We start from the raw sequence: 12,757 nt of genomic DNA, 5'->3' as shown, positions 1-12,757 counted from the left end.
GCAGCGTTGATCCGGACTAACTAGGACTTAATCCGAATCAACTACAGTTAATTCCCGAGTTGATCCGGATCAACGCTGCCGTCTGTTTATGCTTTTAGACCTTCACACAAACATTGAACGCGTTGCAGAGCACTATTGAGGCAAAATCTAAAGAATTAGACAGTTTATATTTGAGTTAAAAATTTCTTTGCAGATCTTAGATGCCTGGTAACACATTGGCCTCATAAACTACTCGATATCTTTGGCCGTCTTTAAGCTACCAAAGTAGAAAATCTCTGCTCAATTAGTAAACATGAAATCTAAAATGCAGTAATCATCCGTATTGGAAATATCAAGCAATTTCCAATTCCGTATTCGCAACTAGACTTGGTAACTTACCTCTACTAAGGCATCTGAGATTATTATTATTATTATTAGAGCGTACTAGCCAGCCTTGCGGCCTAGATAGTTCTGTTGGGCCAACCTTAAAAAGTCACTTCAAGCTTAAGCTACTATTAAGCTACTTTAAAGGGTGTCATGCTTCAGGTACTGAAGGATGACGATACACGAGTTTTAAGGCGTATATTTAGTAGTAGTATTTATGTAATTTAATTCGTGCACGAAAGGGACACGAAATTTTGACCTGTTTTGGCAATTTTTCTTTTTTTTTTGTCTAATGTTTTAAAAAAATGCGGCTCATTACCTAACAAAAACCATGTAAGTCCAAATTTTAAACATTGTAAAAAAATAAGAAAAATTTTACAACAAACTTTTTTTTAAGAATTTTTAGAAAAAACCTAAGTATGCAGTTTTACAGCCCATTAAATTCAGATAGAGCAAGTTTCAAGTGGCTAAGAACTCGCGGTGATTTTTAATATTTTTTTTTTGCTGACGGTGTCACGTGTTTTCTTCCATACAAAGTATGTCTCACAATTTTTTTTTTTTTGGTATGGGAGAAAATAATACCATCTACAAAAAAAAAAAAATATCAAAAATCAACACGAACTCTTAGCCACATGAAACTTGGACTTTCTTAAGCTATAAAATAATGGGCTACAAAACTGCATACATATAGTTTTACTGAAAATTCCTAATAAAAAGTTTTTTATTGTTGTATTTTTTTTGTTGAATTTTTTGAATTTTTCTACAGAGTTTGAAATTTTGACTTATATGGTTTTTGTAGATAATGAGCTGTATTAAAAAATAAAAATAAAATAATAATTAAGCAATCAAAAGAAGAATAGAAAAACTGATCAGAATATCGTATCCCTATTATTTTTCACATGACTTTATGTACATATGTACATACAATATTTACATACATACATACATAATGAATACGAAATCTATAAATCGACTATAAATGATACATCTAAAGACTTTTGACAAAATAACTTAAATCGATTTTAAACTGCCAATTCTCCCAAAAGAAAACTTAATTTTTTTTAAATCTTTTACCACTGAAATGAAGTAAATTGTTTTGTCAAAGTCCCAAGAATACATATTGAAAACGAAAATCAAACAAAAATTACCAGGATGTAAGTGATTAGCCTCGGTGTCATTTTAGTAATTTTTAAATATTTGTTTTTAAAATATTTCAAAATTTTGTTGCGTTATTTGCTCAGCTGGTGCTATAGCTTTTTTAGTGTTTTAAGTAAATACTAAGCAAACTCGCTTGTCTTTTTGGTTTCAAACGGAATGTATGTACGTATTTTGCAATTGCAAATCACTTTATCGTTAATCACCAAATTTATAAGGGCGTTATTAGGCAACGCTGCTATGCTAAAGAATACACTTGTCGTTTTTACTATGCTTTTCGCTTGCGCGCTTTTTATCGCATGCAACTGTGCAGTACAATGTACACAGCGCTGGGCTGATTCTGCTTTTTTTTTGTCTTGATCACTGATTGCCTTCAATTGAAATCAATTATTTATTTCGTCACACACTTCAAATTTAATGACGGACAAGTTACACTTTTATTCGAATAGGTTTGCGGAAACCTTACAGCGTTTTGAAATTTCAGCGTTTATCAAAATGCCTTTGAGCGCGTTCCCAAGTGGCACTCCAATTGTAATTTTGGCGCAGGATTTTGTTAACGATTTTTTCTCTAACCATTCGATTAACGTGCATAGACGTTTATTTAACACGAAATTTATATATTTTTAGTATATTTAATTTTTTCATGAAATTAGATATCTTTTGGCTGTTAACATGCAATTCAGCTTTTTATTTATTTGTTGATCACTAATAAAATTTGGTGTTCTCTTTGCAAAATCTGTTTTACTAATAAATTCAGTGCCACAGCGACAGGCCCTATTATATATGCGAAAAGTTTTGCCGCTTTCGAGAGAGCAGGGGTTTGTTTTTAGCGTCTACGCTCTCTTGCCAAAAAAAATGTATACATATAATATATATGTACATTAGGGTGGTTAAAAGAAAGGAAAAGTCGGAAAATGAATGCTCTCATCCCCTAGGATTGTCCTATGTCGAAAAAATATTCCCCTATTTTTATTATTTTGAAACCAAAAAAATATTTTGAGGTCGCTCAAAGCGCTCAAAGTTTTCCATGTATTTTATATGGAGGGGAAACATTTTCGTAGATGTGATATAGAATTCTCGAAAATCAATATTTTTCGATTGGAAAAATCTGGTTCTCTTGAGGAGACTATAATAACATTCAATTGTTTATTTAAACACTTTTAATACTAAAGCTTTTTTTATCCCCCATTGGATTTTCTGGCATTTTCTGGGGGTTTTGGCGGACCCATAAAAGATAGTTACAATAAAAAAATGGTTAGAAAAATAACTGGGTATTATTACCCCGCTTTGAGCGACCACTAAATACTTTTTTCATTTCAAAAAAAAAAAGATGGGTATATTTTTTCGACGTAGAACTATCCTAGGGGATGAGAGGATCAATTTTCCCGACTTCACCTTTTTTTACCACCCTTATGTACATATATGAGTGATGCGAGAACAGAACTCGGCGGCAAGTTGTGCTCTTATTTAATTACTTTGATATCTTTTGATATTGTGCTCAGCGCTCTGTTCTGCAGGCGGCAATGAGCGCCGGCAACATATGAAAGTAAGATCTCGCATCGAAATCGACCAGAAGCTCCAAGTAAATATTCGTATGTACATACATATGTATGTATATGCAGCTAGCGTTTGCGACACCGGTTAGCGAGAGCGCTTTTAAGTTCATTGAAAATGTATTTAGATAAGATAAACAAAAATTCTCTAGGCGAAATGAGTAAAGCAAAGCGACCCACCAACACATTCGCGCTAGACAAGTTGGTATATGTAGTGCACATAGGTAGGTAAGCATCGTCAGGTAAATAAATCACGGTGAGTAGCTGAGTGGTATTTGCTCATATCTAAGTGATTTGCACGAAAAATGATTCTACGTCATTCGGTAGCAAGATCGCTAAGCAAAGACGGTGTGTGTGTGTCTGCGGTAGAATTAATTGGGAGAGTATTGAGAAAAGGTGTTCAAAAAGATATCACGTAAGCATAATAGCGCAACGGTTGTGCCAGATCGAACGTTTTTCGAAAAACTAGTAACAAACAGAAGTAAAAAGCAATGTGGGCCCAAAAACGTCAATTTTGACTTAAAAACTTTGGTGTCCCGAAAATTTTTTTAAATCGGCATATTGTCCGTTGAAGTATATCAAATTACTTTCCGACAAACATACACCGATAAATACGTGTTGTGGATATAAAGGATGCCTACAACTCATTAAATTCAGTTTCTAATATTCGTATTTACAACGATACAGGCAAATATGTAGAAAATTGCATCGATGAATCGATCAAACTGGGTCTCATGCATAAAAAGTGAGCTTAAGCTCCGACTCGATTTTCAGTACCTGAAAATAGAGTCTTGCAGGGAGTACCAAAACGATTGGGAATACAAGCATCTAAGGTTTGTAAAACAAGATCATCAAACCAAATTGTATAACCTCAAAAGATCTGCTGGAACGTATTCTAAGAATAGCAAGGAAGTTGCAACATTTCTGCTGGACGCACATTTTACGGTAAGTACCGCTTTGTTTCTCTACAACAGGAGGTAGCTGCGATGTCGATTGATTCGGTGTACACAGGGATCGAATCACGGCATTTGTGAATGAACGTAGTATCCATCCCCAAAGCAGGGTAAACTGACTACACATTTACCAAAGATTGTCAGCCAATATGACATCTTTCGTACTAAAGGCACCGAAAATCTTATGAAAGTGGTCTACAATGCTGGCTTAGGTAAATTCCTAAAATTTGAATTATTGGGTTGTTCTCAGGGCGATTTTCAGTATCCTTGCAGGTGCATGATGGTCGGCTCTCTCTTGGAAATCCTAAAACTGACTGGTGTTTCCTGTGACGCTTATGCCGATAATGTTGCTATACTATTTTATTAAGGGCAACTTGTCATAAGCCACTAGTTGCACCTGGCTCTAAAGACTACAGTGATTTTCTTTACTACAAAAGATAACTTACGACTTTACTCTGCCTATACTCAAAAGATTAGCTCGCTTGCTAAGCTGCAGCGTTCGATTTGTTTTGCTGTCATATGCAATTTCTCTATAACACCAGGGAAGTCAGTCAAGGCAATGCACGGATATTGGTTAAGGTCAAACTTTTCCATCACCTAGGGAGTGACTTTCTAGCGAAAGTTGTTGCAATACTTACGAGTTATAATCAGGCATGCGCAGAGAGTTAGCAGGTGCTAAAAGAGCGTAAACGTCGCGTGTACGTATACAAGGTATCAGGGAGAAGATGGATATGCAAAGAGCCTACGTGTGCGGTGATAGCCAACCTGCACTGAATACTCTTTCTTACCATATATATGTAAATATAGCATATGTATGTATATAACATTAGTTTTTATCCATTCTTTAAGTACCTGGGCACAATGGCGCAATAGGGAACGAGCTGCCTGCCGAAATTGCAAGGCAGTTCTCTGGAAGTCTGCTATTAGAAACCGAACTGTGTATTTAACGCTTTAACGTCCCCTTACCTAATATCCACAAAAAAATTGTATAATTTATCTGTTCCCTCAACTGTGGAAACTATTTATGTATATGTCGCGCTTGCCTAGAGGCTGAATAAACTATGTATTTACACTTAATCGGAAGTTGCCTTGTCTGGCGTTATCTAGGTTCAGGTAACAGATAATGTGATTTAATGTTGTGGAAAAGATAAATTTTTTAATAGTGGACTTAAAGCTTTTAAATGCTGAAAGTTCTAAGATCAGTTTAAAAAGAAAAAAGCAATTGTCTGCACCAAATATTTACCAAATTTGCGGGTTTTAAAAAACGAACTAATTGATCATAGAAAATGAAAATATTTCCATAACAAACACCACGAAAGACCTACTAAAGTCATAGCGACGATATGCCATTTCTACGGCTACATTTGCAATCAGTTTCACATCACACTACATGAGTGCGAGATAACTCCTCTTTGGGTAGAAAAAAAACATCAAGTTTAAAGATGTTAGATCTCACATCGCTTTTCTGGCAGCTATTTGTATCAGTGATACATATAAACACAACATCCATCATTCTTCATAGAAGTACACTGAACTGTTTACTGAGCATTTTGAGCGACATCCAAATAATGTTTTTTTTAGCGGAAGTGATAAACTTTTAAACAAAAATTACATATTCTCACACCTGCTCTAATTATTTGCTCTCTGCAAACTTTCTAGCCAGAAGTGTGGTCAATTGTCAAAAATTAACACACACATATTTTATTTGAATTCTTAGACACACAAATTGTGTTAAAAAATATTTGCATTTTTCGTTAGTCAAATTTTATACCTGATTTTTTTTTTGCTCTCTTGTCTTGCATGTGATTTTAAATGTTGTGTGTTTATGACGCTATTTTTATTGAATCCATACTTCCCACATACATACGTATAGATATAAATACGTACATTAGGCCAATGGCTTTTTTAATTAAATATATTGTCAAAATTTACTAAAAATTCCTAGAAAAAAACAAATTTGTACTGATAGGAGTATTCCATTATAAATCTTTTTCGTTAATTTTTTATTAAAATATACCCAAGAAAATAAAAACAAATAAATTAATTAATGTTGCACGCTTTCTACAAAATTCGCAAAAAATCAGCGAATTTCGAAAAATGCACAACAACTTTTCACACTTTTTAATCAAGATTTCGTTCATGCTTTGTATGGTAGAAATCGAGCGATAACGTCAATGCAAAAAATTAGAAAAAAAAAATAAATAAAAATCAGCGGTAGCCACTTAAAAATTTCACTTTATAGGCCTCACATAGAATATAGACCTCTAAATTAGCTCACTTTGGTTTGCATCCAAAGTTGCTAGATTGGATTAGCCATTATCTATGCGATAGGTACTGCGCTCTTGCACTTAAAAGGTAGTATGCTTGGCCCCCTTTTATTTATAATTTTCATTAATGATATACGTTTCTGTTTCTTATTCTCAAAATTTGTAATGTACGCAGATGATCAAAAAGTGTATTATGTTATAAACAATGCTGACGATACCATTTTCCTCCAATCAGATCCTAACGGGAGAAATGTCAGGGTTTCATATTTTTGACGCTGACTGTATATACTAGTTCAGCCCAGGTTTTCATCATCCCTCGACCTCTCCTCATAGGTATACATATTTAAAAAAATCATATGCTTAATTTACATACATATGTACACACCTAATAGCAGCAACAATCGAAGTTCGCCTGACGGCCATTTTTGCCATAAAAATCAAATTAGTAAATTTTAATTTTGCATTAAAGTCAACTTCGCAGCAAATTGAAAATTATGGCATTGGGCAAACGAAAAGTCACGAGACTCATAAATCCTAACAATTGTTGTAATAAAAGCAATTATCGAAATAAAAATTACCAAGTTGCAATATTTGGTAAGTTTCCATATAGCACAGACGTACGAGTATCACTTTGACAGCAGTTTAAATCATTTTTTGAAATTTTAATTGCTGTTAGGAAAAAAAAAAAAAACAATTAAGTCATAAATACTCACTTGGCAAGATAAAATTCAGTATGCTTCGATTTATCAATTAAAATAGGTCAGGAACTAAGCAACTTATAGACTGCACGCACCTGTCCAGGTATCTATATTTACACTTTTTGTTTAGAAATGCCACAAATTGTAATTGTAGCAGGCGTTAAACAAGCAACAATGGCTATACTTATTTTTCAATTCACTAAAAGAAATTTTTTGAAGGTGTGCCTAATAGGCAAGTACATATATATGTACATACATACGTAATAAACACGTCAATGCAGTCAGGCGGTAGCTGCGTACGTCAGGTTAAAATTAGTTCACTTACGAACAAAGAAAAAAATATGCTCTTAAAAACTAAAGAACATTCGATTTGGGGCTGGCAATAGCAACTTTAGCGGATAGCTAATTATTTTAATGTGCATAATTGTTTCTTATGTGCCACAATTATCAAAAGATAGGCTTGTTACGATTTGGCGTTAGCGATAAGTACTGTTCAAGTTGATGATTAAATTGGTAATAAACATAAAAGCACACAGCAGATACGAATTTTTGGCAAATTTCAGTTCAACATTTTCACAAATTATTAGAAACAAAAAGAGTTATAGTTTTGCTTAGGAATGAAGAAATATATTTAAAAATTACATGGGCCTGCGTAACGTCACGCTCACTCACTCAGGGGGGTGAAATTGTGTCAGGTGTCCATCGACTAGTGTGATGGGCGTGTCAGATTGGCCATCAAGGCTATTTTTAACCGACTTCCAAAAAAGGAGGAGGTTATCAGTTCGGCGGAATATTTAATTTTTTTTTTTTTTTTTTTTTTATGTATGTGACCGCATAACTTTGGACCACGTAAACCGATTTCGATAATTCGATAATTTTTGCATCGGAAAGGCAGTGGCTCAGAGGTGGTCCCATACTAATCTGGTTAAGATCCGATCAGTGGATCATGAGATATATATATATATATATTTTTTTTTATATGAGAGTTGAAGTCGGTTTTTTTTTTGCTAAAAATTACTTGTTCATATTTCCTTAATCTTAGGCAAAGCTAGTCTAAATCTGCCACAGTAAAGCCTTCAGTATGAGGGTGAAATTTAGTTTGTTGCTAATCATCATTCACAGCATTTTTTTTTTGTTGACAAAAAATCTTCTGACGACATCATTAGGATGTCTACAACTATCACTTGGTTTAAGCGCCGAATTGTGTCAATCTTAGGCGGCTGTGCGGCATCCTATCGCCGCTTCTGAGGCCACTCTTAGCCAACAAAATGCGAAATAAATGTGTTGGAATGGCACCCAAAATTTTTGCTACGGTGGTGACTGTGAATTGGTTGGGTACTGTCAGTAATGTTATGAACCACTTTCTAAAAGTAATGCAACTTTGGACTTTTCAGGCAAGTCTGCGGACAAATGCAGATACCTTTATTTGCGGCTAATGGACTTCGCGGCTGGAAATCCTGCAGCGGAATTAGCTATAGGGCCATGTGTGGTAGGTGGATATATCCAAAGACCCTTCGGGCATGGCTTAAGAGGCAAGACGAGTATATGTATGTGACGCAGATTACATAGCTCCGTGGCTCAGTTAGAAGATTGGGTGGCAGACTGTAATCGAAGTAGAAAAGTGGGCGCAAGGGCATACGAACTGGCAACAGGACATTTGGCATATACGAAGATGTCTTAGAAATTATTAATAAAGATGGATCTGGAGTCTAAAGTGCAGAGTTGGCGTCCAAGCCATTTAAATTTGTGGTAGAGACTTTTGTGATGAGGAAATTAAATAATTTTGCCTTCAGTTAAACAGAAAGCTCCTCTAATATACTTACTTAAATATATCGTATGTGCTCATATTGTGAAAGCAGTAACAAAGAAGGCAACGCACGTCGCAGTGCGTCTAAAAATGGTAAAATCAGATGCAGGGATCCAATAGAAAGACTTCACGCGATTAGGCAGCTTCATATATACTGGGCTCCAGCCCATAAGGACAACGAAAAAAGCAAAGTGGTGAAAGAGAATGCCAAATCCATATGTATCGTGCTTTGCAAAAAGGACTTGACAATTTTGAACTTTTATTATGAATGCACCCTTAGATCAACCATTGCACTTTCCAGATCCAAAAATTCAGTAAACCAACCTCATTGCGTAAGCCGTAAATTAGTTTAAATTGCACGCCCCGACAACATTGGTATTGACTAAGTACTGCGTGCTGAAATAAGTAGCCAACGAAAATCGTAAAAAAATTATGCAGTGCTGCCAAGTTTTTCCGATTTAATACACTAGGCAAAGACATGCAATTTTCGATACGAGTCGACTCTCGAAAAACATCTCGCAGTCGACTCGAAAGTTGCACTGAAGCCCAACAGAACAGAACAGAAACTCCGCGTCGATTATTGCAACTTTCGTCTTAATTTCCGTCAGTTGATGAGTCACTCACAATCTAGTGATAAGATTTTAATCTAAACATTTGCTGCTGGATTTTCCCTTGCCAGTGAGACAAGGGTTGGCCGAAGTACCGCGAATATCGCGACCGTTCAAGCGTCCATCGCAAATGGTCAAATCAGTCAATGGGGCATCGCTCAATCCGCGCAATAGCTAACTTGGCTTAGAGATATTAGGATGGACGTTTATAAGACCTAAAGCCACTTGATCATACGAAACGACGGTCGCTCTCGAACAAACATCTTTCAAGTTCTTGGAATATACCTTCTAAAGGACGTACACAAACAAATGAATTTGAAGATATCACGCAAAGGCGAGGTTGAACAGCTTAATTACTTTAAAAACAGCGAAGGTAACGTACATATGCAAAGCAAAAAAATATAAAAAGATATAGTAAAGAATTATACCAAATTTACTGACAGGTTACTGCCTACTTACGGCACATGAAAGAAATGGGGGCATGTACCCAGGTATCATTAACATTTTGGCACACCTTCACTGATTATGTCCGTCGTTATCAAGCCCTCAACTGTAATACTAGGAGACTGCTTAATTCGATAAAATTATGGAGTTTTCGTTTTTACCAAAAAATTTCGCTTTTTCATCGCCACTTTCTATTCTTTTGTGTTCACTTCTTAAAATTACACACTTTTGTAAGGCAACGAGGGCACATTCCCTTGCCCTTTGAGGCTGTGCCAGGGGAGATTTTTTCGCTGAAAATCAGATGCCCTTTTACAGGCTTCAGTGTAACATCAAACACGTTTTGCAACGTGGAAGGGCAACATTTTTTTGGAAGAAACGAAATCAGCATTAAGTAGTCCGCAGTGACACCGAATGCGCTTGCCTTGGATGTGTTAAAAGGGTTGTTGGTATTCTAAATAGTCCTTATTTGTCGATTAAAGTCCGGTAACGCCAGGCTAGGTAGAGCACAGCTACCCAGTGTTTTTTTTATTTAAGCTTTATTCATACATAAGTTACGTTTTTTTTTATTGGAGTGCAGAATTGTGAATTTTTCGACTGAAAGTCATAGCAAAATTACCAAATTTAAGTGTTTCTCTTTAAGGATGTGGTGCAGACCATCTTATATTAAATTTGTTTTTACTTTTCTTACGGCACATGTTAGCGTAATTTTATGACGTCAACATTGAGAATCTTCGATTTGACACTTATATCGAATTAATTAAAATTTTATGTATGTAACTCACCGAAAAATCAATTATCTAGTTGCATTCTTCAAATTGTTCACACTTATCTTATCTTATCTGTTTTACGTGACTTAGTTTATCGAAGAAATCCTATTTTGCTAATGTCTATACATAGAGAAGCAGAATTACAACACTAAAAGCTAAGAGTGCACACTAGGTGGCCCGAAAATGCATGTGAAAAAGTAAAGTCGGAATTTTTATGCTCTCACCCCCAGGGATTCTTCTATACCGAAAAAATATACCCCTATTTCTTTATTTTGAAATCAAAAAATATTTAGAGGTCGCTCAAAGCGCTCAAAGTTTTCTATGCATTTTATATGGGAACAACACAACTTTTCCTGGAAATGGTATAGAATTCTCAAAAAATTAAATTTTTTCGATCGGAAAACTCTGGTTTCTCGACGTCGGACTATAATTTATAGGTCCGCCAAAAACGCCGAAAAATGCAATGAGGGGACCAATAAAATATCGTTAGTATTAATAAATGGTTAAATAAACAATTGGGTATTCATATTGAAAGTCTCCTGAAGAGAACCTCAGTTGTCTGATCGGAAAAAAAATGATTTTCGAGAATTCTATACAATTTCTACGAAATGTTTTTTTTTTCATATAATAAATACCTGAAAAACTTTGAGCGCTTTGAGCGACCTCTAAATATTTTTTTGATTTCAAAATAAAAAATAGGGTTTTACTTTTATTCGAAATAGAACAGTCCTAGGGGTGAGAGCATTAAAATTCCGACATTATTTTTTTTGAACCACCCCAGTGCTTAGGCATGAACCGCAGATAGTCGATCTAGGCATGTCTAATGCATGTAGATTTAGTTATATGCATCAAATATGTAAAAGGCTCATTTATGTATATACTGAAAAATGACACTCAAAGCAAAACTTGGCAAAGTACGACGGAAATTCATTTCAAACTACGTACACATTTTCCCGCCCTGTCGAAAGACTCACATCAACAAATTACAGACCAATCTACATATGTACATATATACTAATACGCCAACACAAAATTTTAGCAAAGTTCGTTTGGCGATTCTACCAAACCCATTTCAAAACCAAAAACACCATTAGAATGGTATTTTTCAATTTTGTAATAAAGATAAATGTGAAGTTGAAGATGAAGATGAAGAAAGTAATTATGAAGGAAAAATTAAAGATAAAGACGAAAATCAAAACAATAAGAATATATACTATACATAAGAATTAGGTTAACTGAAAGGGTATTGAAACTCATTGAAATTTTTCGATAAGGATCGAAATATATTCATTCATCAGAAATTTAGTTATCGAAAGTTATCAAGTTTCTTATCGCCGAAGTTTATAGTTTTCGAAATGTTTTTTGAGTTATCGTAATTTATCGAGATGCAGAAACTTCGTTGTCGAAATGTACCAATAGTCATAGTTATAAAAATTTATCGGATTAATTTAATGAAATTTTATTTCATATGATATTTATTGAATAATTAATATTTATCGGGTGATACAAATTTAGCTATCGAAGTTTACCGAGTTAACGAATGTAATCAGGTTGTTGTTATGTATCGAGTTCTTTCAAATTATCGAGTTAACGATATTTATTGACTTATCGAAATTTGTTAGTAGTTATCGAAATTTGTCGGTTTATGGAATAAAATTATTTCGAATTTTCAAAGTATGTACATATATCAGGTTATCAAAATTCCTAGAATTACATGGATTTATCGAGTTATTACTATTTATGGACTTATCGAATTTTATCGAGTTACCAGAGTGTATCGAGTTGTCGATATATATCGAAATATGTAAATTTTTGAGTTATCGAAATTTATCCAGTTCTGAAAACGCACAGTTATCTAATTGTATCGATAGTTATCGAAACTTGTACTATCGAATCCTATCGGGTTATCGGAATTTAGTGTTTTTGAAATTTGTTGAGCTATCAATACGTATCGAATTGTCGAAATTTATCGACTAACAGAAATGTATCGAGTTATCTAAGTTCATAAAGTTTTCAAAATATGTCGTTATCGAGAATTATCGAGATATATAATGCCCCATTGTTCCTGTGTCACCCTAATTTGTATTTTCTCATGGAAAATTGTATGCTACGCCCCGCAGACTGCGTTCGTTTGACAGAATG

The 12,757-nt window shown here is 34.6% G+C and overlaps 1 protein-coding gene across 5 annotated transcripts in view; it reads right to left on the bottom strand.

Moving 5' to 3' along the window:
* Positions 1 to 12,757, bottom strand: part of LOC108358398 (protein FAM13A) — a 120,283-nt gene that overhangs the window by 12,628 nt on the left and 94,898 nt on the right. Inside the window, exon 1 of one of the 5 annotated variants that reach the window (XM_017609707.1) lies at positions 1,512 to 2,280. The exons of the other annotated variants lie outside the window; for them this stretch is intronic. Within the exon in view, the coding sequence (XP_017465196.1) occupies positions 1,512 to 1,541 (30 nt within the window). The 5' untranslated portion in view covers positions 1,542 to 2,280. Of the gene's footprint in view, positions 1 to 1,511; positions 2,281 to 12,757 lie in introns of those variants that run through there. 5 annotated transcript variants of the gene reach the window in all.

Source organism: Rhagoletis zephyria, unplaced genomic scaffold, assembly GCF_001687245.7.
Source record: "Rhagoletis zephyria isolate East Lansing unplaced genomic scaffold, Rhagoletis_zephyria_1.1 Rzeph_scaffold_00249, whole genome shotgun sequence".
Classification (NCBI taxonomy): domain Eukaryota; kingdom Metazoa; phylum Arthropoda; class Insecta; order Diptera; family Tephritidae; genus Rhagoletis; species Rhagoletis zephyria.
The sequence above is the reverse complement of the archived record's forward strand: the minus strand, read 5'-3'. Positions and strand labels throughout refer to the sequence as shown.